The sequence below is a fragment of the Capsicum annuum genome, chromosome 8, assembly GCF_002878395.1.
Source record: "Capsicum annuum cultivar UCD-10X-F1 chromosome 8, UCD10Xv1.1, whole genome shotgun sequence".
In the NCBI taxonomy this organism is placed as follows: Eukaryota; Viridiplantae; Streptophyta; class Magnoliopsida; order Solanales; family Solanaceae; genus Capsicum; species Capsicum annuum.
Genome location: NC_061118.1, coordinates 33,232,945 through 33,258,810, shown reverse-complemented (window position 1 = coordinate 33,258,810; position 25,866 = coordinate 33,232,945). Strand labels below are relative to the sequence as shown.

At 36.9% G+C, this 25,866-nt stretch overlaps 1 protein-coding gene, 1 long non-coding RNA gene and 1 pseudogene across 2 annotated transcripts; all 3 read right to left on the bottom strand.

Annotated features, from left to right (window-relative positions):
- Positions 1-8,186: 8,186 nt before the first annotated feature.
- Positions 8,187-10,788, bottom strand: LOC107852367 (ankyrin repeat-containing protein BDA1). Its single transcript, XM_016697423.2, has 2 exons — positions 10,004-10,788; positions 8,187-9,920 (listed from the first exon to the last, which is right to left on the bottom strand). The coding sequence occupies exons 1-2, from the start codon at positions 10,622-10,624 to the stop codon at positions 9,117-9,119; spliced, it is 1,425 nt and encodes a 474-aa protein (XP_016552909.2). The 5' UTR covers positions 10,625-10,788; the 3' UTR covers positions 8,187-9,116.
- Positions 10,789-11,346: 558 nt separating this feature from the next.
- LOC124886567 lies at positions 11,347-21,534 on the bottom strand (annotated as a pseudogene).
- A 3,062-nt stretch (positions 21,535-24,596) lies between these two features.
- LOC124886372 lies at positions 24,597-25,598 on the bottom strand. The gene is made up of 2 exons (XR_007043457.1): positions 25,032-25,598; positions 24,597-24,950 (listed from the first exon to the last, which is right to left on the bottom strand). It is a non-coding gene; the product is annotated as an uncharacterized LOC124886372 (long non-coding RNA).
- Positions 25,599-25,866: the final 268 nt, after the last annotated feature.

Sequence of the window (25,866 nt, the reverse complement as noted above, 5' to 3'; positions counted from 1 at the left end):
TCAACACAAAAGGTGTCTAAAGCTAAGTTGAGCTTAATATATTGACATTGCTATTGTGGATTTGAAGTGGTAGTATGATGAACTTGAAGAAGGCTGAGTTTGTGTGTTGTTGCTTGCCTTTAAAGTGGGCTATTGTTGGTGAATTGTGGTTCTGTTCTTGAAGTATTGTTGTGGTGTTCATCTTGATCTTCTCATCATCTCATATCTTGACCACTATAAAGACTAAAATAGATCCAAAAGGGTTGTAAGACAATGTTGTAAAGTTGTTTGTGAAAAGACTTGCCAACATCACTTCCTTGACTTAACAACCACTTTTTCTTAAAATAAGGAGCCTTGTCTTGTGGAACTAGTAAAGTCTAGCCTCATCTTTTTGAGTTGGAAAAATTTGAAAAGTTACAAGACTTTACTTTCCCTTTAAAAGCAAAGTCATCCATTACAAAATTGTGAAGATTAAGGCTTCAAGTTGTTGAACAAAATGTATGGACCCATGACCAATTTCATGCTGCCACATCACCTTAATCACTGTTCACGTCATTAATTAAGCTCAATTTGGATATTCTAGTTTCTAATTATTGATTCTTAGTTTCTTCTAATTGACTCGAGAACTAATTAGCAAGCTAGTACATTCTTACTAGGTTGTCAATTAGTCCTTTGAAGCCTTGTATTCGTGTCATCATTTGTTTGTGTGCTTTTTGTCGTTTGAATACATTGTAACTCCTTGAATCTAGTCCGACAAGAATTCTTTGAGTTTCAAACAAGAATATACTCTGGACAAGAGCATACTCAAACCTTAAGGATTCATAGGTTACTAGCCAATCTACAACACTTGTAGAGCTCGAGTATGAGTGATCCGAGAGAGTGTGAGTGGGGAGAGGTTTTAAACTAACTTGTTTGTTACTTGTGTAGGTGATACCTTGACAATGGAAGGAACCACTTCTCAAACCGTGGATTCTAATAAAATGGTGTATATGAGGGTCACTCTTGAGGCTATAACCCGAGCTCTTGAAAGGTTGAGTATGAAAGTAGGAGCCATAAGGGGAGAAGTGACGACTATTAGTGAGAGGTTAGAACAAGTGGAGAGTCAAAAAAACTCTCGTCCTTGTACTCCTCGACATGTTTCATCAAGTGGACATGATAAAAATTCCTCCTCCACCATTACTCCTGAAACATGGCTATAATTGCCAAATCCTTCACTAGTCCACTAAATGCTGCAAGCCAAACCACTTATAACCCCCTAAACCGAGACTCCAATAGACCAACCTATTCCCAAACTCTTCAAGTTCCGCAAGAGGGACTCGGACGTCAAATGCCTCCACAAAATCCAAACCCTCCCTTCCAAGCTCTACTAAACCAAAGACCATCACATCCACAAAATCCAATCCCTCCAAATCAAGTTCTAAACGTCCAAAATCATCCCGTCCACTTTGAGGAATATGGTAGGGAGTATTATGAAGGGTATGGAGCCTTTGACAATGCTTATATGAGGAAAGAAGAGATGAGAGGGGGACGTGTAGATCCAAGAAGATATCGAGGGTATGGAGAAAGGGGAAACCGACACCAAGAGAGAGACGTAGGCATCAATACCATCAAATTGAGCCTACCTATCTTTAAGGGTGAAAGTGACCCCGAGGTGTATCTTGCTTGGGAGTCGGCGTGTGATAAAGTGTTTCAAGTGAATGATATATCAGACGAGAAGAAGAGTTGTTATGCCATAGCTGACTTTGAAGGCTATGCTAACACATGGTGGGAATATGTCAAATGGTTTGGTAATGAGTTGATTGGTGGACAACCACCACCATGGTTTCGGTTGAGCTATCTAATGAGGCAACGGTATCTTCCCGAAAGTTATCATCATGAGTTGCTTTCTAGGTTGTACAATTTGCAAGAAAGGGAATTGAAGTGTGATGGCATATTATGATGAGTTTCAACAACTCATGTTGAAGCTTGATCATCGTGGAGAACAAATTGGCCATGACATCATTCGGTTCAAGTGTGGGTTGAACAAAGAGATCTCCACTCATTTTATGCTTCACAATTTTTATATCGTTGAAAGAATTTTCCAAGCGGCTCTTGAGATTGAAAGGGAGCTTAAAGAGAGGTCGTCATTCAAGAAAAAGGGACCATCAACCTCGGGTTGGCCGAGGAGCAAAGATATGGTTCAACCATCTTTGGGTTGGCCCAAAAACAAGGACCAACCCACCACTATAAGGCTGCCCGAACCTAAAACAATCCACAAATTTCCTTCTCAATAAAAAGCTCACAAGTATCCTAATCCTAAAGGGTTCCAATGTTTCAAGTGCCAAGGTTGGGGACATAAAGCAATGAATGTACAAACCGACGCAATGTGATCCTAAGGAAAGGGATATTGTATTAACTTGGTGAGGAAGTGGGTTTTGAAAAAGAACAAAATGAGGCCGAGCCTCAAGATGGAGAGGAACTCGAATGTGAGCCACATAATGATGATGATGATGATTGCGAGGATGCTTATCCACAAGAAGGGGAGTGCGTAGTTTCAAACTTTGTAGTAAGGCGTGCCATGATTAGTAAGGTGATAGATGATCCTAGCCAATGGGAGAATCTATTCCATACTAAATTCCTTGTAAAGGGAAGTGTATGTACTTTGGTGATAGATAGTGGTAGTTGTGCAAATGTTGTTAGTGTTGCTATGGTGAACTTCTTAAAATTGCCAACTACACTTCATACTAGCCCTTACAAGTTTCAATGGTTGAATGAATGTGGCAAATTGAAAGCATGAGGCAATGTGTGATATGGTTTAAGGTGGGAAACTACCACGACGAAGTTCTTTGTGATGTAATACCAATGCAAGCGTGTCACTTGTTGTTAGGTAGAACTTGGCAATATGATAGGTCTACCAAACATGATGGGAGGTCTAATCAATATAAACTTGAGAAGGATGGACGAAAGGTCACACTTCATCCACTTTTGCCTTCACAAGTGAACGAGTTGCATCAAAGGATGCGAGAATTGAAAAAAAAGGAGAAGAAATCCAAAAATGAAGAAAAGGAGGGGGAACCCGTAGGTGGGGTAGTGGGGATATCCGGGGCTGTCTCAACATCAAAGGGAAAATAAAACATGGTGATGTTGGTTAGAAAGAAGGAGCTCTTCGTGGATCATGATGAAGAGACACCCATGCTTCTTTTGACATATTATTTTAACACTAACCCCACCAATTCTTCTATTTCTCCTTTGATTTCTTATGTGTTGCAGGATTATGAAGATGTTTTTCCCAAAGAACTTCCTCAAGGGATGCCCTCACTTCGGGGAATTGAGCACCAAATAGATTTTGTGCCGGGATCATAATTGCCCAACAAACCGGCTTATAAGAGCAACCCGACGGATATCAAAGAATTGCAACGCCAAGTTGAGGAACTCCTCAACAAAGGGTATATCAAGGGGATTATGACCCCTTGCGCGGTCCCGATGCTACTAGTTCCCAAGAAAGACGGGACTTGGCGTATGTGCGTTGATTGCCGAGCCATCAACAAGATAACGGTAAAATATCATCACCTTATTCTTAGGCTAGATGATATGCTTGATGAATTGAGTAGTTCGTGTTTTTTTTCTAAAATTGATTTGAGGAGTGGCTATCACCAAATCCGTATGCAACTGGATGATGAATGGAAAACCGCCTTCAAGACCAAATTCGGTCTCTATGAATGGATGGTTATGCCATTCGGCCTAACAAATACTCCAAGTACTTTCATGAGGCTAATGAATCATGTGATGAAGCCTTTTATCGGAAAGTTTTTTATTGTCTACTTTGATGATGTGTTGGTGTATAGTAGGTCCTTAGATGAGCATGTAAAACATTTATAATGTGTGTTTGATGTCCTCCGAAAGGAGAAGTTATATGCTAATTTAGAAAAGTGTCTTTTTGGTGTCCAAGAAGTTGTATTTCTCGGTTTTGTGGTGAGCTCAAGAGGGGTCAAAGTGGATGAATCTAAGATTGACTCTATCAAAAATTGGCCAACTCCCAAAACCATAGGTGAAGTGAGAAGCTTTCATGGATTGGCTAGTTTTTATAGACGTTTTTTTAAAGAATTTAGCACCATTATCGCCCCCTTGACCGAAGTGATTAAAAAGGATTGGCCTTTCAAGTGGGGAGATGAACAAGCTAAGGCCTTCAAGAAATTGAAAGCTATGCTTATCTCGGCCCCTTTATTACAATTACTGAATTTTGACAAGACTTTTGTGGTTGAATGTAATGCTAGCAAAGTTGGTATAGGCCCAGTTTTAATGAAAGAATTAAAGCCTATTGCCTACTTTTGCGAAAAGCTCAAAGGAGCAACTCTAAACTACTCTACGTACGATTTAGATTTATATGCCTTGATTAGAGCCTTGGCCACTTGGCAACATTAGTTATGGCCTAAAGAATTCGTGATCCGAACGGACCATGAGTCCTTGAAGCATCTTAGGGCATAAGATAAGCTTAACAAATGTCATGCCAAGTGGATAGAGTTTCTTGAAACTTTTCCTTATGTTATTCATTACAAAATGGGTAAGGACAATGTGGTTGCAGATGCTTTCTCTCGAAAACACGTTCTTGTGTCTACTTTTTCTTCAAAATTGATGGGTTTTGAGATCTTAAAGGAATTGTATCCCGAGGATCCTCACTTTGCTTCTATCTATAGGGAATACGAAGAATGGGGTAGGGACAAGTGGGATTCGGCTAGGGGTTCAAATCCCTATGCCAAGTTTGATGGTTACTTGTTTAAAGGTAGGCGATTGTGTGTACCCTCTAGCTCTTAGAGAGAGTTATTTGTGAGAGAAGCACACAATGGCGGTCTAATGGGTCACATTGGAGTCTAAAAGACCCTTGGAATATTGGAGGAGCAATTCTATTGACCAAAAATGCACAAGGATGTGTCTAGGATTTGCAGCCAATGTGTAGATTACAAAGGAGCCAAATCTGGGCTCCAACCTCATGGGTTGTACACCCCGATACCCACCCCTTTACATCCTTGGCTTGATATATCTATGGATTTTGTGTTAGGTTTTCCAAGGACTAGAAGAGGTCGGGATAGTATCTTTGTTGTAGCTGATCGATTTTCTAAGATGGCACACTTTATTCCATGCTCTAAATGTGATGATGCACCAAGTGTGGCCTCTTTGTTTGTTGATAATGTTGTCAAGTTGCATGGTGTTTCGAGGACCATTGTGAGTGATAGGGATTCTAAGTTCCTAAGTCACTTTTGGAAGTCTATGTGGGGTAGACTTGGTGTTGGGTTCGAAATCGAGAGGGCGTCATGCGGAAGCTATTAGTTGCAATATCGTAGTGATAATTCAGATGACAAAGAAAAATATACTAAAAGATATATTATTGATGTAATTTGGTCAAGTGACCTACATATTGAAAACTAATATAAAAAAATATTAAAAAATATTGGGAGAAAATCTCTCCCTAAACGAGACTCTTTAAACGACTACATTGTGGATGCTATTGTGTTATGGCATGAGAAGGGGAGATGCCCAAAACCTTTCCTCCAAGAAAGAGGTTTGCCAAATATGGAAAAGTTTTACATTTCCTTTCAGGAAAAGTAAAAGTATTTATGGTTACTTTTATTTCCTTACAAGAAAAAAGTAAAACTTAAAATTTGGTAAGAAAAGCGGGGCAAAAATCCTAACAAATCTCCCTTTTTTGGCTTGATTTTCTTCACTTGATCCGCTTTCTTCACATCACATGCATGAACTTCGTTCTTGATATAATCTTCATAATTGTTGCTTTCCACGGTTAAAAATAAAGTTTAAAATTTCATGGTTAAATATGGGTTAAAAATTAATATTTTATTTTTATTTTTAAAGATACAACAACAGAAATGTTGAAAATATGGTTGAAACTTGTTCTCCACATGTAGTTCGACGAAAATCTTCAGTATCATCCAAATTGATTGAAACTTTGTTCAACAATTGGACCATCGGTTTATTGAACCGTGGGCTCTGATGCCACTTGTTGGGTTCAAAATTGAGAGGGCGTCATGCGGAAGCTATTAGTTGCAAACTATCATAGTGATAGTTCAGACGACAAAGAAAAACATACTAAAAAATATATTATTGATGTAATTTGGTCAAGTGACCTACATATTAAAAACTAATAGAAAAAAATATTAAAAACTATTGGGAGAAAATCTCTCCCTAAACGACTCTTTAAACGACTACATTGTGGATGCTATTGTGTTATGGTATGAGAAGGGGGGTCTTCTATTTATAGATGCCCAAAACCTTTCCTCCAAGAAAGAGGTTTGCCAAATATGGAAAAGTTTTATATTTTCCTTTCAGAAAAAGTTAAAGTATTTATGATTACTTTTATTTCCTTACAAGAAAAAAGTAAAACTTAAAATTTGGTAAGAAAATCGGGGCAAAAATCCTAACACTTGGTACCAAGTTGTTGTTCTCCACTTCTTGCCACCCATAAATCGATGGCCAAACGGAAGTAGTAAATAGGAATTTGGGTGCTATGCTACATTCCATGAATAAGGAAAAATTGACTTCTTGGGAGGAACACCTACCATTAATTGAGTTTTCCTATAATTGTGTCATACACTCAAGTACGGGAATGACTCCCTTTGAGTGTGTATACGGCCTCAACACCCTTACCCCTTGGGATTTAACTGTGATCTTATGATTATACTAGATGGAAGAAAGCGGACAGATTTTATGAAAAAATTGCATGAGAAGGTGCGGCTTCAACTTGAGAAGAAAAATCAAGAGATTGCAAAGAGGGCAAACAAAGGAAGAAAAACACTCATTCTTGAACCGGGAGATTGGGTGTGGGTGCACCTTAGGAAGGTTCTGTTTCCATCTCAAAGGAAGACCAAATTGATGCCAAGGGGTGATGGTCCATTCCAAGTACTTGAAAGAATCAATGATAATGCCTACAAGATTGACCTTTCCCCGGAATACCAAGTGCACAACACTTTCAACGTGTGCGATCTTTCTTTAGTGGATGCGGTTGATGATGACCAAATATTGAATTTGAGGTCAAATTCCTCTCAAGATGGAGAGGATTATACAGGTGTACCAAGCTGTCCAACAAGTTATATAAATTGTCCTACAAGTTCACGACCATTCACACGTACCCAAGATCGGAAGTTACAAAAACTCCAAGCTATGTTCATGCAAATGGCCGTGTGTGAGTTAGTACTTGAGCCTTCCAATGGATTAAATATTTTTAAGTGTGAAGAGGAGCCTTGAAGTGTAATAAAATTACACTCCAAGGCCACCCCTTGACAAGGGTAGGATGGTCATTTGTTATCTCCCTTTGTGGACTAATATAAATAGATAGTGTTAGGGTTATTTTTGAGTTAGTTCATTCATGATATTTTGAGAACACAAGACTTGTAATATTTTTGAACTTCTCTCTTCCATTGGAGATGCTCAAAACCGAAATTCCCAATTGGAGTGACACTTGGGTTGAATCTTGGCTAGAAACTAAGATCTTGAGGTCATTGAGTTCCTCTTGGTCCAAGTAAGAGCTTGGTAATAATATTCTTTAGTCTTAGGGTCCTTTCATGTTGTTAGGGTTCTTAGATTCTTGAATATTGCATGTCAAGTTACTATTTTTAATTTGTAATCTTGTTGTTTGTGTGGTAACATAGTGAAGCCGTGTGGGGCCATTTTCGGTTCACTATAGTTGCTGCCACTTTGTTGCTCTTGTTGTTGTTATTGTAATCTTGTAATCTCTATCTTGTCATTTTTTGTAAACCTTGAAGTATAGTTAAGCCGTGTGTGGCCTATTTCGATTCACTAGCATTGTTGTTGTTCATCTTGTTATTCTTGTGTTGGCTTGACTCTCTTGATACACACTCACTTTTGTATCAGGAGTAAAGTTAAATGACCATGGATGAAATGAATGAAAGAAAAGTGACTTTTGCGTAATAGATATATAGTTAAGTGACCATGGATGAAATGAATGAAAAAAATGACTTTTGCGTAATAAATATAAAGTTAAGTGACCATGAATGAAATTTATCGTTGAGTCTATCATATGAAGAACATGTGACTATGCGAGTTCCTTTCGGGTGTACTTTTACTTGGCTCTACACAAAGGCACAAGATTTGTACTTGACAAATTTGCCTCCACACAAAGGCATAAGATTCTTATGAGTTCAGAATTTAATATTTATTAAAATTCTAGTGACTTTTACTTATATATCTATTTTTCTGTCGAAAATACTAAGTGAAGAACTACACGAATAGACCACCAACCTAGGGACCTGGTCCCAACTATCCTATGCAGTGATCAACAAGATTGAAAGTAAAATGAACATAAAGACCAATGTACACACACAATCTTTTACGTGGAAACTCCTTGCTCAAGGGAGAAAAACCACGACCTACCACGTAGGATTTCCAACCACTTCACTAAGTTCAAGTAACCTTGAATACAAACTCCATGGTTTCAAGGATTAACTCTATCACAACAAACTCCAATGCAATAAACTCTAACTGAATTACTAGCTTCTATGCCAACCAACTCTAGATGACACCTTCAACAACAAGAACTCACTTAGAATACACCTACTATTAATGAAGCAGCAGGCACGTTTACAAACACAAAACAAAGACTCAAATACAACAAGTGCTTGAGACACAAAAAACAGCTGAGCAGGTCCCTGTTGCAAGTGAGGCTTTGAATCACAAGTTGTTTCAAGAGAGATTTGATGTCATTTGCATATAGAAGCTTAGGTTTTCTTGTTGTAACATGTTGCATATATAAGAGACAAGAAAACCTAGGACATCTCTGATTCGCTGGGGCAAAAAGGTGTTGCAGCCTTGCCACCAATTTCCTGCCAAAACTGTAACTTTTCCAGCTGTGATGCTGACTGAGTGAAAGAGACATGGACGCGATGAACCTGGTCCGTAAGCAGTTGCAGCTTTGTCATTAAAGGGTTTTTATGGAACAGGTCCCAGATTAATAGTTTGTCAATCATCAAAACCAAGGACTTAACACTAAGTTCAGTAAAAGAGATTATAATTGAATCTCATACACGAGTACTGTTTTAGAAACTCAATATATCCTGACTGAACCTAAAAAGAAGAATAAAATACAGGAAGAAGTTCAGGTAAATTAACGGTCTGTAATTCTTGATAAGAATCTAGGTTTCACAATCTGTAATTCTTGATAAGAATCTAGGTTTCTTGCAGTAGTTTCTAACCAACTTTGTAATGTGAGGCAAGAAAATTGGAAAGACTATGGAAAAGATGGTAAAGAAGAGAGAAATTCCCCGGCTAGGCGTTATGGCAGTCATCACAGTATCATAGGTTGCTACCAAGGCAATAAGTGAAACCTGCAGTTCCAATTGCAAAGGAAAACCTATGGTGAGGAAATTTATCGTGTGAAGGGACACGAAAAATCCGATGGAGTTGAAAACCAAGATCAAGCCATAGGCAATTGGATTGTTGGTTCCCATCACCGACTGTCCTGCAATATGTCGCGAGGACTCTTTGACATCATTACTGGTTCTGTTATGGTCATCTGGCCAGTAAGTATCCTGCCAAACGCCGCCTGGTGGACTAAGCACTGCTTGATAAGTGGCTGTTGCAATTAGAATGGCTATCACAAGAAGGGTGTCTCTTACTTTTCCTGGAGGATCTTTGCTTTTATTGTACTTGAAGAAATCCTGAAGCTTCTTAGAAATAGATCGAGGCCGGTCCCTTCTTTGCTCTCTACTTGATGGATCTTGAACTGGAACAGCCCAAGAGTGGGGTAAACCTTCTTGCTGCAATGATTGCAAGTTTTCAACAGATACAGCACCAGATTCTCTTAGAGTTGCCTCAATATCTCCATCTCTTGATTCCTCAAGAAGTACCTCCAAAGGTGTAAGGCCTCGCTTGTTCAAAGAATTCATCTCAATTGTGCCCTTAGCAACAACAGTTTCATCGAGCAATATATCAACAACCTGGATGAATCATTTCTCTCATATGTTAAATAAAGTTAAAAATCAACATGAAGAGATAAAAGAGGCATAATGATGAAACTTGCCTCGTATTGCTTAGTTGACACAGCAAGATGCAAAACAGTGTTTCCTTGGATATCCTTTTTATTTAAAAGATCATACTTGTTTAACTCCTTAAGGTTCTCGAGTAATACTTTGAATGCTTCAAACTGATGATTCTTGACAGCTAAATGAAGGCTAGTTTCGCCACGAGCAGTCACTTCTTCTGCAGAGTCTGGTGAAGCTACAAGAAGCTCTTTCATGACATATTCTCTGCCTTTGATTACAGCATAATGAAGAGGAGTTCTTCTTTCCTTCCCCTTGAGAAGGCATAGATTACGGTCATCATTCAAGAGCTCCTTCACAATCTCTATATCTCCATTTGCTGAGGCGATATGCAAAGGGCTGAAACCATCCTGGTTTAGTTCTCTTGCAAATTCTGGCCTCAAATGAATGATCTCCTTAGCAAACTCAAGATGGCCACTCAAACAAGCAACATGGAGAGGAGTTTCATTAGTACCTGCTAATGAAACTGTCCTGAGCAGAAAAGGGACTTCATCGATCAAGCTTCGCAAGTGATACACATCTCCTTTTTGAGCAGCCTCCCTCAGCCTTCCCTCCATTAATTCTACCAAAGAATTATGCAATTGTATCGGTTTCTTATCCATTGTATTCTGGAATCAATCTGCGGATTTTAGTTTCTTTTCATCAAGTTGTGCTCAGCATAAAGGGTTACCTCAGCTCAGAAAATCTCATATCCAACTTTAAGATGAGAGCTTTCTTCTTGAATTAATAATTGGCTATCTCAAGTTTGTTGAATAGTAGTATGACTAATGTTAGTTATCGATAAGTCTCTCTCTTTTGATATGGTATTCATCTGGTGAAAAAGTCTAATTTTATTGAACATGTTTCCTAGTACTCGATAAGGACTTAGACAATCTTTTGCTAAATGGATTAGTTTAATTCAGTTTTCTTTGACTTAAAAAATTGACAAACTGGAACAAAACATGTATATGATGACTTGCTCTTTTTCTTGTTCAAATAGTGATTATGAATTTTAAATGTTATGTTTAACCAACTAGTATGACTAATGCAAGTCAATTCATTCATTGATATAAAATTGAAGATTAAGTTGAATTATCGGCAAAAGGGTATTTAATGGTATATGAAAATATGCTACATCCCGTGAAATTGATTGTAGGTACTGAGTAACTTCGTCCGCACCCTCTCAGATCAATTAACTAGGATGATTGGAAGAAAAATATCAGAAAGCGATTAAGTAAAATAGATTGAACATACTTTTTTTGATGAATACTCCTTTGGATTCAACAATTGCTATATAGAACAAATAAGTGTAACAAATACAACTGCAACTATGACAGACTTTCCAACAATCTGAGGGAATAATATTGGCTATCTATGGCCTAAAAAAGAATATTTTCATCATGTATCCTAGATAATTTGATACAGTTGAAACTAGCAAATTGACAGAAAACATGGATCTGAATGTTTCTAACTGAACTTGGCTGAAACTGATTGACCTCTGGAGGATTGCTTCTGATTTTGTTCTATCTTGGCGTGTAGCTTGTCTTCCATCTCTTTATCAAGACTAAATATTCTGTTAAGGGCGTGCATATTTCCAAGTATGTCACTCAAAGTCCGGTTTTCAGTCACATCACATTTCAGATGCTGCATTGGTCCATGTAGCAGCTTGTTTACTATTCCTAGGCTGACATCATAGATAGCCTTCTTGTTGTTTTCAGAGAGATCAACATCGCCCATCTTAGACAAACACTTTTCAACCTCAGCAACCCTAATTCTTTCAGCATATGCCCTGAGCTTTTTGATAGTTGGAACCGTCTCAAGGGAGTCTTTCAGTGCTTCAAATTGTTTCACTTCCTCGGCAATGATGGACTCAGCTTCAATTTTCTTCCGCAACCGATCCTCCTTATTAGCTTCTACAACCTCTTTAAGATTGTCCACATTGTAAACACATGCACCTTCAAGTTCTGAGACACTAGACTCCACATTCCGAGGAACAGAAATATTGACAAAAATCCTAGTCCGGCCCCCATCTTCAGAAGGGAGAGCAGCTTGAACACTCTCCTTTACGAATAGAGGATCTTTCGAAGAAGTGCAGGTGAATATGCCACGACCCGAACCAGGGCCTAGCCGTGACGAGCATTTCGAACCATTGAGGCTCGAAACACCCCTATCTGTCTGGTAATCATGCACCTAATTCATATGATCAAAGAAATGCGGAAAAACACAATAAATTCGGAAACATGGTCATAAATATGAAAAGAGACACTAACGGGGAGATAAGGTTCCCTCAACATCAATTATCCTCTGAACAACTGTCTGCGAAAATCTCTAACAAATGAATGAAACCATGTCTATCTGAAAACTGGGACAAGGCCCCCAGTAGACCCAAAAACTTAATATAAGATAAAAGGACTGCAGGACATAAGACCTTCCGAATCATAGAAGGCTTACCACTTGTCTCTACAGCTCTGTCTGAAAGTTCTACTGATTCTCTTGACCCCTAGATTGGACCTCTGAACCTGAGAGGTTGGAGAGGGGAGGGGTCAGCACAAAAGTACTGGCACACAGAGATATCAAAACAAAACATAATATTTTTACAAAGTATAGTTGAGAGCCATTATAAAGCAATTTCGTATCAAATCATTTGAAAGCACATGGGTGTAATGCAATAGTTTTTCTCAACAATAATGAAATGCAACTGAGCTAGGTGGAATACCCTACATAATTTACACGAACTGTCAAACCTTGGTTGCCGCCGAGATTAGAGTATAAGTGAGGGAGAGACACTAAAGACCACACAACATGGTGTCTCGACCCAATGGTAGTGCCCAAGATCACTTGGCTCGGGCTCCTACCTATAGTCCTAATTAGGGAATGACATGAAGTCAAGTACACAGATCGCTTAGCCTGGTACCAATATTCCATGTCGGCAAACACGTTATTCCAGCAATGAGCCCTTGTGTCTCAAACGCCTTCTTCGGGCATCCACCTTTCTCATGTAAAATCAATGCATTCAAATTTCATTTAATTCAATCACGTATCGTATTTTGTAGGGTATCGTCATACCCGACTTACAAGTCATCAATATCACATCCACATATGCATAATCATGTAAAAACCAAGGTGCTTCATCATTTACAAGTGGTGAACAATATTTATTTCAAATTCATGCTCTCTTTTGTTGATCACAATATAATATGAAGTTTCGAAACATTATCATGGGAATTTGAAAACAATTTATCATTCATATTTATCAACTTCCATGGAAAATCTCAAATCACATATGCATGGTTTCAACCATTGAAGTATATAGGCAAACAATTTCCATGACATAAAGAAAATGACTTAGAAATCATATTGAAAGCAAGATATTAGCATTTGATTGAAAACTCCCATTTAAAAACATGCATGTTCATAAAGACTACACCCATGAGATTTTTGGATAACCCCACGTACCTCTATTTCCGAAAATACTAGATGTTTCTTGAAGCTTGTGGATTGGTGATTCCAAATATGTAATTATCTTGGAAAACCTACGGTCGAATTTTGAACTATTTGGGTTTTTATTTTGAAACCCTAAGGAGAGTTCTTGAGCAATTTTTGGGAAAGTATGTGTATTATGGTGTTTGAGGGATTAAATCCTGTGTTGGTGGTATATATAAGGGTGGAGGATGACCAAAATACCTCTAAGGAACAATTAAGGTCAAATCTGTCCCTCAGTTGACAGTTTGATAGGCTGGAGTAAATCGATTATAACTTTTTACTCATATACTCAAATTGGATGAAACCAACTGCATTTGAAAGAGAACTCAAAGATATTTCGTTAGATATATTATAGATCACACAGTTCATTAGATACAGAGATTTATGATAATTTGAAGTTGACCCTGAAATGCTGAAAACTGGGAAATAGGCTATGCGTTTTGCTACTGTTTTGAAATCCAAATGCAGCCTTATGCGTTCCAAAATATTCCGAAACTTATCTGAGATGTACTATGAGCTTGACCAATTATAACGCAACTTGAAAATCTAAAAACGGATGTCGGAAAGGTTGAAAAATTGTATTCCGAAGATTGCCAGCTAAAATGTCTCTAAGTCCTCATTACACTTAGAAATTTTTTCAAGTTTTTAAGTCTAAGGGCACTCTATTAAAGGCTAATCCATGCACGACTTTTACGGGGTGTTACATTATCTCCCCCTTGGGATCATTCGTCCTCGAATAATGGGTAAGAACTTGTTGAAGCCTTAAATATATGGGATAACGCGGACACGACATGTCCTTTAATAAAAAAATACACTGATCTAAAATATGACCATATGGCTGGAACTACTGACATTCTGAATTCCTATATCGGACACGCATATCTGATGTATGGAATACATGACTGAAGCTATTCATAAGCGAAATTCTCATAATGAACATACATATCTGATGCATGGATCTGTGACTGAGTTGTTCTCATGAACGCAGGACTAAATATACTGATAAGCTGAACTTTTTCTATTGAACATGCATTTCTAATGCACGCATATCTGACTGGACTAACGTATGGATGTATGACTGATTACGCAATGATAACTGGTGCGAGGCTTGTAATAAGAATCTATGCATGCAACTGAATGAGGTATCTCCCCCTTGGGATCCTATGTCCCTTTATGAATGCTCAATTCACTAAGATATTCGGGGAACTGAGGCGATGCACAGGGCACCTATGAATTGAATCATAACTGAACCCCTGGAATCTGAATGTAATGCATGACGCATGAACTGATCTATACTCGCAATTACTAGTATGCTCTATCTTGGAATAGTAGCATGTTTGATATTTCGGGTAGCATGAATAAATGAAAAGACGAGAAAACAGGCCATGCGAATCTGCTTGTTAAACTGGCTTACTAACTATACAGACTGAATTATGCTGGACCTTCATACTTAACTGGAGTATTCTCTTCAACACTCTCTCTAAGGAAGTTCTAGAAGTAATAGGGAGCCACGAATCTTGGATATGGATTACACAAGACATCCACTAAGGAATCATCACAATGACACCACTCTGTAGTATGGAATATAGACATATAACTCCTAAATTAGGATAGAATTACCAGACCTTTGGAAATACAACTTATTACTTTCAAGCTTAGCACACTTCTCGATTATACCTTAATTATATTATTCCCTATAAATATCATATTCATTCAATTCAGCTTAAAATTCTCATATGAGCATTGATAATTTTTTTTTTCTACTAATGTCTAAAATAGTTTAATCCTTACACCGCGATCAAGCCTAACTCTAAATCACAAAAATACAACATGCTACACCACACTATTATTCTAAATCATATGATGCCACCTTCTATACCTCTTTTAAAAATCAAATCCTAAGCATAACATGCCTTACCACTTCAATGACTACTCTGAACTCTTAATATGAAGTCGTTAATGCATATGGCGACCTTCCACTACAATCCGAAAACGTCATTCAAGCCTAATTTATAACCACATGTTAACTTCAAGGTAAACACCCATAAATACATACTTCACATAGTTTCTAAACTATTATCAATATAACTCCCACGCGCTATCCTAAAAACATACACACACAAACTTTTCCACTAACCATCACATGTATCAAAGACTTGGCCCCAAATCTTACTTCATAATTATGGCCGTATCTAAACAAGCATACTATGATCTTCCATCAACAAGAACATTTACATCATCACCACTAGCATTGCATAGGGCGGGTCACAAAAAGCTTAAAACATAAGACCCTGAAACATGAAAAGATTTTTATACGGGACTGAGCACACTATAAAGAGTGAGTACATGTGTCATGAGTTGGATGACCTCAACTAGAGTTCATAACATAAGGAATGTGATTCCGACTACTTGAATAAACTAGAACTCATTATCTCGGAACTGGAAGAGTACGTGACTCTCTGTCATATACAGAATCATGAACTACTATCACAGAATTGGATCGTAAGGCATGAGTAAGCATCCGAATAACAAAAAAAAATACTGAGGAAGGAATGGGTTGAGATTCACCCTCACTTTCTGATGTTCTAAATCATACTGCATCACTACTAGAATTTGAGAGCCTTACTTGGTCATTCATTCTATTATCTCCCCCTTAGCTTCAAGTCATCATCTAGAGTTTGGGAGATCCCTTACCAGATTCTAACTGAACTACACTTACTGCACTCTAGGGTCTGAAAAAAAAATGACAATACATGCATATCGTAGACTTAACCCGAATGACTACCTTCTGGGATACACTCTATCTTTCCATAGCCACCAATAGTCATAGTATAATGCTTGCACACTTATTTCTATCGGTTCAACCTTCAAAACTCAAACTTAGATTCTAACACTTAACATGGCTATTTAGATCACCATATACCATATAACTAGTCTTTCTCCACTTAACAATTCAATGGTACCACTAGCCACACAAATTATGTAATAGTCTTAGAAAAATATGCCGCAACCTCATATCACCTTGGCATACTTCTACACCATACCTACAACATTATACTTCATTACGAATCAATTTAAACTTAAGCCATTTCATACAACGTTCAAGCCTATTAGATCACTTTCATATAACTAACATCATTGATCAAGAAATCATCACATCCACCTTTATGAACTTCAACTGTTCAAACTTAATGTCTAGTGCTAAACATGATTTTACAACCCAATCTTACGCATGATTCTCACTTGGAAACCATAAAATAAACATCAAGAAACACTAGTTCACTAGAACTTCATAAAAACAATAATCGACCTTGACCTTACGGTCTTCCTTATCATAACTCATTAGCGCGTACTCTTTCAATACATCAAGCCTACTAATATTTATTCCCACAAACATACATCATTAATCTCATGCCACTATTCTTACATCCACATCCTACATTAGATTCAATCCAATGGTCTAGTATCAATCATCTACCACCAATGACGAAGGCAACATAATATACTAATCCATCAAATTGGAACATTCTATCCCAAATACTTCAAAATCTGCTACATACCTTCTCTTAAGTAGTACTAGTTTACAACTACCAACAAAAGAAGGTCAAGGGGTAAGGTCACATAATAGACATGATCAACCTTAATCTTATATTATAACCCCATACAATTTTTTCTACTTATACGAATTTCTCACCTCATACTTACTCACTCAATCATACATTTAGACTGCCTTCAAATTCCTCAAACAACCATGAGTCTATAATCATAACTTACTCGCTAATATAGCCATTTTCACATTCAAGCAACCAACAAATCACCCTGACTAACAACTCCTTCTCTACCTTATACTAAACTAACTCACAAGGATGAATCACCTCTTTACCAACTCAATCTCATGCAAACAGATTCAACCATACATATATTAAACCAATGAAAGAACAACAAGTTGGACAATAAGTTGCTAGTGAATCGAAACAGGCCTCACACAGCTTCACTAGACTTTGGTTTTGTATTTTGAACAAGAAAATGAGATGGATGACAAGGCAACTATGCTAGTGAATCGAAAGAGCCCCACACGGCTTCACTAGACTTTAAATTTGTTTTTTTTAAAAAACATCATGATAACAAGATTACATATTACAAGGGATAGAAAATTGACACATAATATTTAATGGTCTAAGAATATACATATTATTCTATATAAATAAAAATCTGAGTAAAACACTTCCTCCATGGACTACCATACCATCCACACATGCTGTTAGCCACCACATTGGTTTATCACTATAAAGGGGTAAATCATCCTCAAACATTGGTTATTCAACTGAAATATTCAGTTACACCAAATCACCCCCACTCTGACTTCTAACTTTGTGACTTTACATTACCAACTTCTTGGTCCAATATCACTACCAATAGGTCATGACAACAACACTTTTAAATTATGCTACTATTTAGGTAAAAATATAGTTCCAACATTCTGCTATACATTATCCATATCTGTAACAAGATTTTGAGAGGGACAAGATACACTTAATACCTTAAGCTGGAATGCACGATTCCATCAGGATCAATATTTATATCAGAATCAACATAAATTGATGCACTAACAGACTCCTATCGAGTCTTTGCACAATTTTTAAAATCTTATAGGACTCAATCGAAAAGGACTATATCATGTATATTCTAAATTTTTTGCACTTGAATCAGCCCAATAATGGGACATGTTTGAGAACATCAGAGAGTAAGGAAACAATTTGGGATGACTTTACTTTCATATGGGTGACACCATAGCATGAATTAGAGCATGAAAGAGGAACATTCTGACTCTATTGCATGAACTAGAACACGAAGAAAGAGACATTCCTAAACGCCTAGTAGCCTCCTGCTTATAAGTGTGGCGCGCTACATACCCATAAACAAGACTTTACTCGACGCGATTTCGCAGACACCCTGGGACCATGAACCATGCTTTGATACCAAGTTTGTCACGACCCGAACCAGGGCCTGGCCGTGACGAGCATTTCGAACCATTGAGGCCCGAAACACCCCTATCTGTCTGGTAATCATGCACCTAATTCATATGATCAAAGAAATTTGGAAAAACACAATAATTCAAAAACATGGTCATAAATATGAAAAGAGACAATAATAGGGAGATAAGGTTCCCTCAACATCAATTATCCTCTGAACAACTGTCTGCGAAAATCTCTAACAAATGACTGAAACAATGTCTATCTGAAAACTGGGACAAGGCCCCAGTAGACCCAAAAACTGAATATAAGATAAAAGGACTGCAGGACATAAGACCTTCCGAAACATAAAAGGCTCACCACTTGTCTCTACAGCTCTGTCTGAAAGTTCTACTGATTCTCTTGAGAGGGAAGGGGTCAACACAAAAGTACTGGCACGCAGAGATATCAAAACAAAACATAATATTTTTACAAAGTATAGTTGAGAGCCATTATAAAGAAATTTCGTATCAAATCATTTGAAAGCACATGGGTGTAATACAATAGTTTTTCTCAACAACAATGAAATGCAACTGAGCTAGGTGGAATACCCTACATAATTTACACCAATTGTCAAACCACGGTTGCCGCCGAGATTAGAGTATAAGTGAGGGAGAGGCACTCAAGACCACACAGCATGGTGTCTCGACCCAATGGTAGTGCCCAAGATCACTTGGCTCGGGCTCCTACCTATAGTCCCAATTTGGGAATGACATGAAGTCAAGTACACAGATCGCTTAGCCTGGTACCAATATTCCGTGTCGGCAAACACGTTATTCCAGCGATGAGCCCTTGTGTCTCAAACGCCTTCTTCGGGCATCCACCTTTCTCATGTAAAATCAATGCATTCAAATTTCATTTAATTCAATCACGTATCGTATTCAGTAGGGTATCGTCATACCCGACGTGCAAGTCATCAATATCACATCCACATATGCATAATCATGTAAAAACCAAGGTGCTTCATCATTTACAAGTGGTGAACAATATTTATTTCAAATTCATGCTCTCTTTTGTTGATCGCAATATAATATGGAGTATCAAAACATTATCATGGGAATTTGAAAACAATTTATCATTCATATTTATCAACTTCCATGGAAAATCTCAAATCACATATGCATGGTTTCAACCATTGAAGTATATAGGCAAACAATTTCCATGACATAAAGAAAATGACTTAGAAATCATATTGGAAGCAAGATATTAGCATTTGATTGAAAACTCCCATTTAAAAGCATGCATGTTCATAAAGACTACACCCATGAGATTTTTGAATAACCCCACGTACCTCTATTTCCGAAGATAGTAGATGTTTCTTGAAGCTTGTGGATTGGTGATTCCAAATATGTAATTATCTTCGAAAACCTACGGTCGAATCTTGAACTATTTGGGTTTTTATTTTGAAATCCTGAGAGTTATTGAGCAATTTTTGGGAAAGTATGTGTATTATGGTGTTTGAGGGATTAAATCCCGTGTTGGTGGTATATATAGGGGTGGAGGATAACCAAAATACCCCTAAGGAACAACTAAGGTCAAATCTGTCCCTCAGTTGACAGTTTGATAGGCTGGAGTAAATCGATTATAACTTTTTACTCATATACTCAAATTGGATGAAACCAACTGAATTTGAAAGAGGACTCAAAGATCTTTCGTTTGATATAGTATAGCTCACACATTTCATTATATACAGGGAGTTATGATCGTTTGAAGTTGACCCTGAAATGCTGAAAATTGGGCAATAGGCTATGCGTTTTGCTATTGTTTTGAAATCCAAACGCAGCCTTATGCGTTCCAAAAAATTCCGAAACTTATCCGAGATGTACTATGAGCTTGAACGATCATAACGCAACTTAAAAATCTAAAAACAGATGTCGAGAAGGTTGAAAAGTTGTATCCCGAAGATTGCCAGCTAAAATGACTCTAAGTCCTCATTACACTTAGAAAAATTTTCAAGTTTTTAAGTCTAAGGGCACTCTATTAAAGGCTAATCAATGCACGAATTTTACGGGGTGTTACAGAATATTACATCAGCTTGAGCAGCACATGATAACATCTCAGAGAAAGGTTTATACTCTATTATAACAGCACCATCCGTACTCAACTCCTCGCGGATGGCAGTAACTCTATCCTCTGTCCTGTTAACTACAACCATCTTTTTACATCCTTTAGCAACAAGTGTCTGATCACAAGTTTTCCCATCTTGCCGGCTCCAACAATTAACCCGCGTGGGGGCATAGAAGAATCTTGATCTGGAAGGTGTTTCAGCAGAGCAAGCTCAACTGCGGCTGAACTAACTGATACTGATCCGGAAGAGATATTGGTAACAGTTCTAACCCTATTACCAGCTGTGATTGCATGCTTAAACAACTCACTTATTTTCCTACCAAAGCCAGGGACCCCTGTCCATTCTTAACAACCTGCTTGACCTGTGCAAGAATTTGACCTTCTCCAAGGACTAGCGAATCCAGTCCAGCAGCTACTTCAAACAGGTGTTGTGTGGCATCTTTATTGTATAGCAAAAACCGGTGTTGCCTAAGCTCTGTAACCGAAACTCCACTGTACTTAGACATCCACTCAGTCACTTCTTTAACTCCACGATTTTGGGAAAGTGCCACAACATATATCTCAATTCTGTTGCAAGTACTCAATACAGCAGCTTCTTCGATGTGATTCAACGAACATAGTTCGCGGATCGCTTGAGGCCATTCTGATTCTGGAATAGAAACTTTCTCACGCACTTCAACTGGTGTTGAGTGAATGCTAAGTCCAATAACCATAACGCTGCTACTCTTCTTTGTATATCGATCAGATGTTTCCAGTAACTCCAATGCTGAAACACTTGATTGTGCACCACTAGATTCCTTTGCTACCACTACCTCACATCTCGGACTCAACGAATGTGTATATACCAATGACTTAACTCTTCCACAATGACTCCTGAAACAAGGACAAGACGTAGAGTTCAAATCATAACTGGAATCGACTCCTATCTTTGCAACTGCAAAAGAGGTCGCGAAACCATTCACAACAGCCATTGAAATTGAAAGCAATACGAATTTGGTATACATAGGTTGGTTGTAAGAATATTATATATAAATTAATATTTTTTGTAAGAAATTAACTTGTCTCTCAAGTAAAGTAATAATTAAGTTAAATTACTTCTCCTCCAAGTTATGCATAAATGAAAACCTAGCTTAATTAGCTATTGGTTATATCTCTTTCACATGGCATTGTGAACCACCAAAGATATGCCAAATCTGATATTTTCCACCTCTTTTATTATCTTTATTTAATGGAATTTTCACACTTTTTTAGTTGATCAAATGCCTAGGCGTGCCCATGATTACTTGTTGCTCAGATAAGTAAATAGTATAGTCATGGATAACGATTGACATATAGTATCAACGAGAATAAATATGATGGAGATATATAGATGAATGTTCGATCGGTCTTTATGGAACTTTTGCGTAATGGTTAGATTTTATTTTACCGTACTTTCTATTTTATTGCTATCTACTATTATTTTGCTTCATACAAGTGGTAGATGAATTTGATCGGGCTTTGAGAAATCTTTGCTTAAAGATCAAGTGTAATCCTATTGTTTTAAAATCTGGATTGTCTTATTAGTTTGGTGTAATTTCGATTTTGTTTCTATCTACTATTTTTTCTACTTAATATAAATGGTAGATGAATGTTCAATGTTTACCGGAAAACAAAAGGATGAACGTTCAATCAATCTTTAAGGAACTTTTGCAAAAGTTAATTTTAATGAGATTTTTCTTGTTTACTTGCTTTTGCCAATATTTTAAAAGAACAGTAACCATTTAAAAGAAGGGTAACAATTTAATCCAAAAAAGAAATATTAATAAAAAAAAATTATTCTTTTAGATAAACAATGAGGGTCTAACAACAAAAAAAGACAATACGTGAGATAACCAGAGACACAGATGAATACAAGTTTAATACAGATTAGAATTTAAATTTTGACTTTTGCTATGAATAACTAAATTTTATTTGTTATACTTAATTTTGATCCTAGCTTAATTGTTAGTGCGATAATGAGTTATTATGATAGTACTCTTTGGGTATACCTTTTATCTTAAAATTTTTACATTATTTTTTTAAAAGGTTTTATCCTTGATAATATAATGTATGTATTGTTATTTCAATACTTTTGGGTACAAGAATCTGTATTTAGGCACAACAACTTCAACACAAGTTCAAGTCTAAAATCAAGAACACCTATGAAGTTACTTAACCTTCAACACAAGATTAAAAATAATTCATCCAAGAAGTGTGTTATAATTTCAAAAATATGATGAAACAGAATGTTTAAGCCAGGTTCTTTGAATTCACGGAGTGTCCTTAAGGAAACAATTCTCCTCAAGTACCCGAGGTTATGGAATTTTTCTCCCAGGATAAAATGGTTTTCAATCCAACAATAGTGGTGCCTCAAATTATTGGATTCGTCGAACTCACTCAATAGCTAATGATCACAATGAGTTTTTGAAGATATGAAGAGTGTTTTTGCTGTCAAAAATCATGTCTACACTTGAGGAATATGTCAGGTATGTATAGCCTTAATGTGGCCCTTCGAAAAGGAAGCATTGATTCTAAAAAAAAAAGGCAGATTTTCAGTACAGTCATGTCACTGTACCTGCTCCCAGTCTGTGCTGGAATTACGCTCGATATACCGTCGCTGGTGACACTATCCAAATTCCGGTGACTACCTGCACCCACAGGTTGCCTAGTTGCGTGCACAAATCACCCTATTGCGCAAAACAGTATGCCTTTTACCTCGAAGGGTTGCATCCCTTCGAGGTGCGTTGTACATGCATTTGCATGGCGTCAGAAATGTGCCCACACATGGAGAAAAACATTCTATCAGATTCCATTCACACACACCTTGAACCTAACAACACGATATGCGCCCGCACATGGAGATTTGTCTAAAACATAGATCTTATCGATCCAAATCCAAATGTTGAGTTGAGCAACGACGATGTCGCGAGGCACCACCTTGTTGCCTCACTATCCAAGTGGAGATGTGTTTCTTAATATAAACACATGAAAGTTTCTTTCTTCCACCAATGTGGGAGAATTTAGTAACCTTTCCTATTTGAGCACACTTTCCATTTTAGTGTGGACTCAATTTTCCTCCAATTTTTCCCTCCATTTTTCATTCACACACGCACCTTGAACCCAACACGTATACACAATAATTATTTTCTTTTATATGTATTTATTATTAAGTTACACGATACACACGTGCAACGCATGTACACTTGACTAGTAGTATATATATTTGTGTATATTTGTAAAATATTTGTTTGATATACACGATATACATTATTATCATACACACGGATCACATTAATATTCTTACTTTCTCTCAAAGTAAATTTAAAATATTTAACAACTTTGTAAAGAATTAGCAATTGGTATTGGAGCTTTTTCCTCGAAAGACTTACAAGAAATAAATTTCTAAATTAATTTTTGTCAATCACCTTTGATGGAGAAAATTACCAACTTTGTACAATTGCCTTGCCACTTTTCCTTCTTTCAAAATACTATCACTTGCAAAAGTGCAAACTATATGACACAGACAAAAGGTGTCATTGTTGCCCTAGGCTTTTTTGGCGTTCAAAGCCGTTGTTACCCTTACCTTCCTCATTTTTTGACTTATGTTATATCACATAGGAGTAATTATTAGTTATATGCATAGCAAAGAGAAACATTTTCAAGTACAAACACTTTGAACTCCCTTTTCTTCCATACAATTGTTGTAAGCACTTAAAATTATTATTCTAGTTCAATCAAAGGATCTGTTATTCTTTTATCCCATGAACGTATCTGAAAATATTACTACTAGACCATAGTATAATGCAATAGCATATTTCACTGATAAGCACTAGTAGTTTGCTAATTTATTGGTATCTTCTAGGAGAAATTTTAACTTAGTTTATCCAAATCACTAGAAAGGAAACATGTCAAGATTGTTGCCATTTCACATCACTTTCTCAAGATTCAGGAAAATAAGAATGTTACAAGTTTTAGGATAGAAGGTAACGACAAGACATTATGAGATTTTGATACAGACCATATGAAATAATATGCATTCAATATCAGAGAATTTGCTTCCTAACAAGAATTGAGAAGTGCTAGTTCGTCCTGACTACGCTAAATAAGTCGACTAATAAAGGAAGGAATTTCAAATTTTGGCGCTTTGAAAAAGTTCTTAAGCCCAACAATCGCAATTGTTGCCAAACATGGCATAACTACAGCGACAACAATGAAGAGAGTAGGCGATGGCGTATGAAACATGGCATAAAGACTGTCCTGTGAAGCCTATAAATCATTGCATTTGCTCTTGGTCTTGTGGAAGTTCAATAATATAATGGCATTGTCTATCAGGCGCACCTCTCATCTGGTTGTCAAGCAATGTCATGTTCTGCAATATAAGTGCAGGAATTATAAAGTTAATTGATTTGAAAAAAATCAGTAATTACCATGAGACAAATTTCGAATTCACCTGCATGTCTGGTCTCAGTATTACAAATGTTCTGCTATCGTATGGTGATCACGAAACTTTGCATAAAAAGGCTTCCCTGTCTTGCCTTCAACCGCGACTTCATACAAACTATATGCTCAACAGACACAAAAGTACTTGTAGGGTCATAAAAATCTTAAGACAAATTGCAAATTATATGCTTGACATACAACAAATACAAAAGCACTTGAAGGGTCATAAAAATCTTAAGATGTCTGCATATGTAAAGGAGAATCTCAAAGACATACAAATTATCTTCACTTCTGAGTCTCCATCTCACGCCATATCCTATAATGGTAATTATTGTTTTCTAAAAAATTAAATAGATGTATGTTACAATTTGGGTTCGAAACTGACTGTACCAATTCAACAACCATACTTAATCTTTACTCTGTTTTTCATCATTTCGTGTCCTCATATATATATATATATATATCATGTGTAGCAGTGTGTGTAATTAGTGGGAGTGAATGTGTGTATTCAAGCAGAGGGAAATGGAGAATGGGGAAGTGAAGCAGATACGGTTGAGGATTTGTGGTTGGTTTAATTTTTTAGGCCACTTTCTCAAAAACTGATGGGTTTTGAAAAAGAATTAAATTAAAAACAAATTTTAAAATTTTAAAACTGTAATGAGAAGTTGTAATCAGTTTGAAATTCAAAAATCTTAATTAGATAAAGATTTAGATAATTTCAAATTATTTAAAAAAGAAAAAACATGAACTATGAGGCAGTTTATTTGTTGACCTAGTTGTCTGATTCGACTAAACTTTTGTGAATTTGTTTTTAATTTATTTTTAAATTTTAACTATGAATTTTG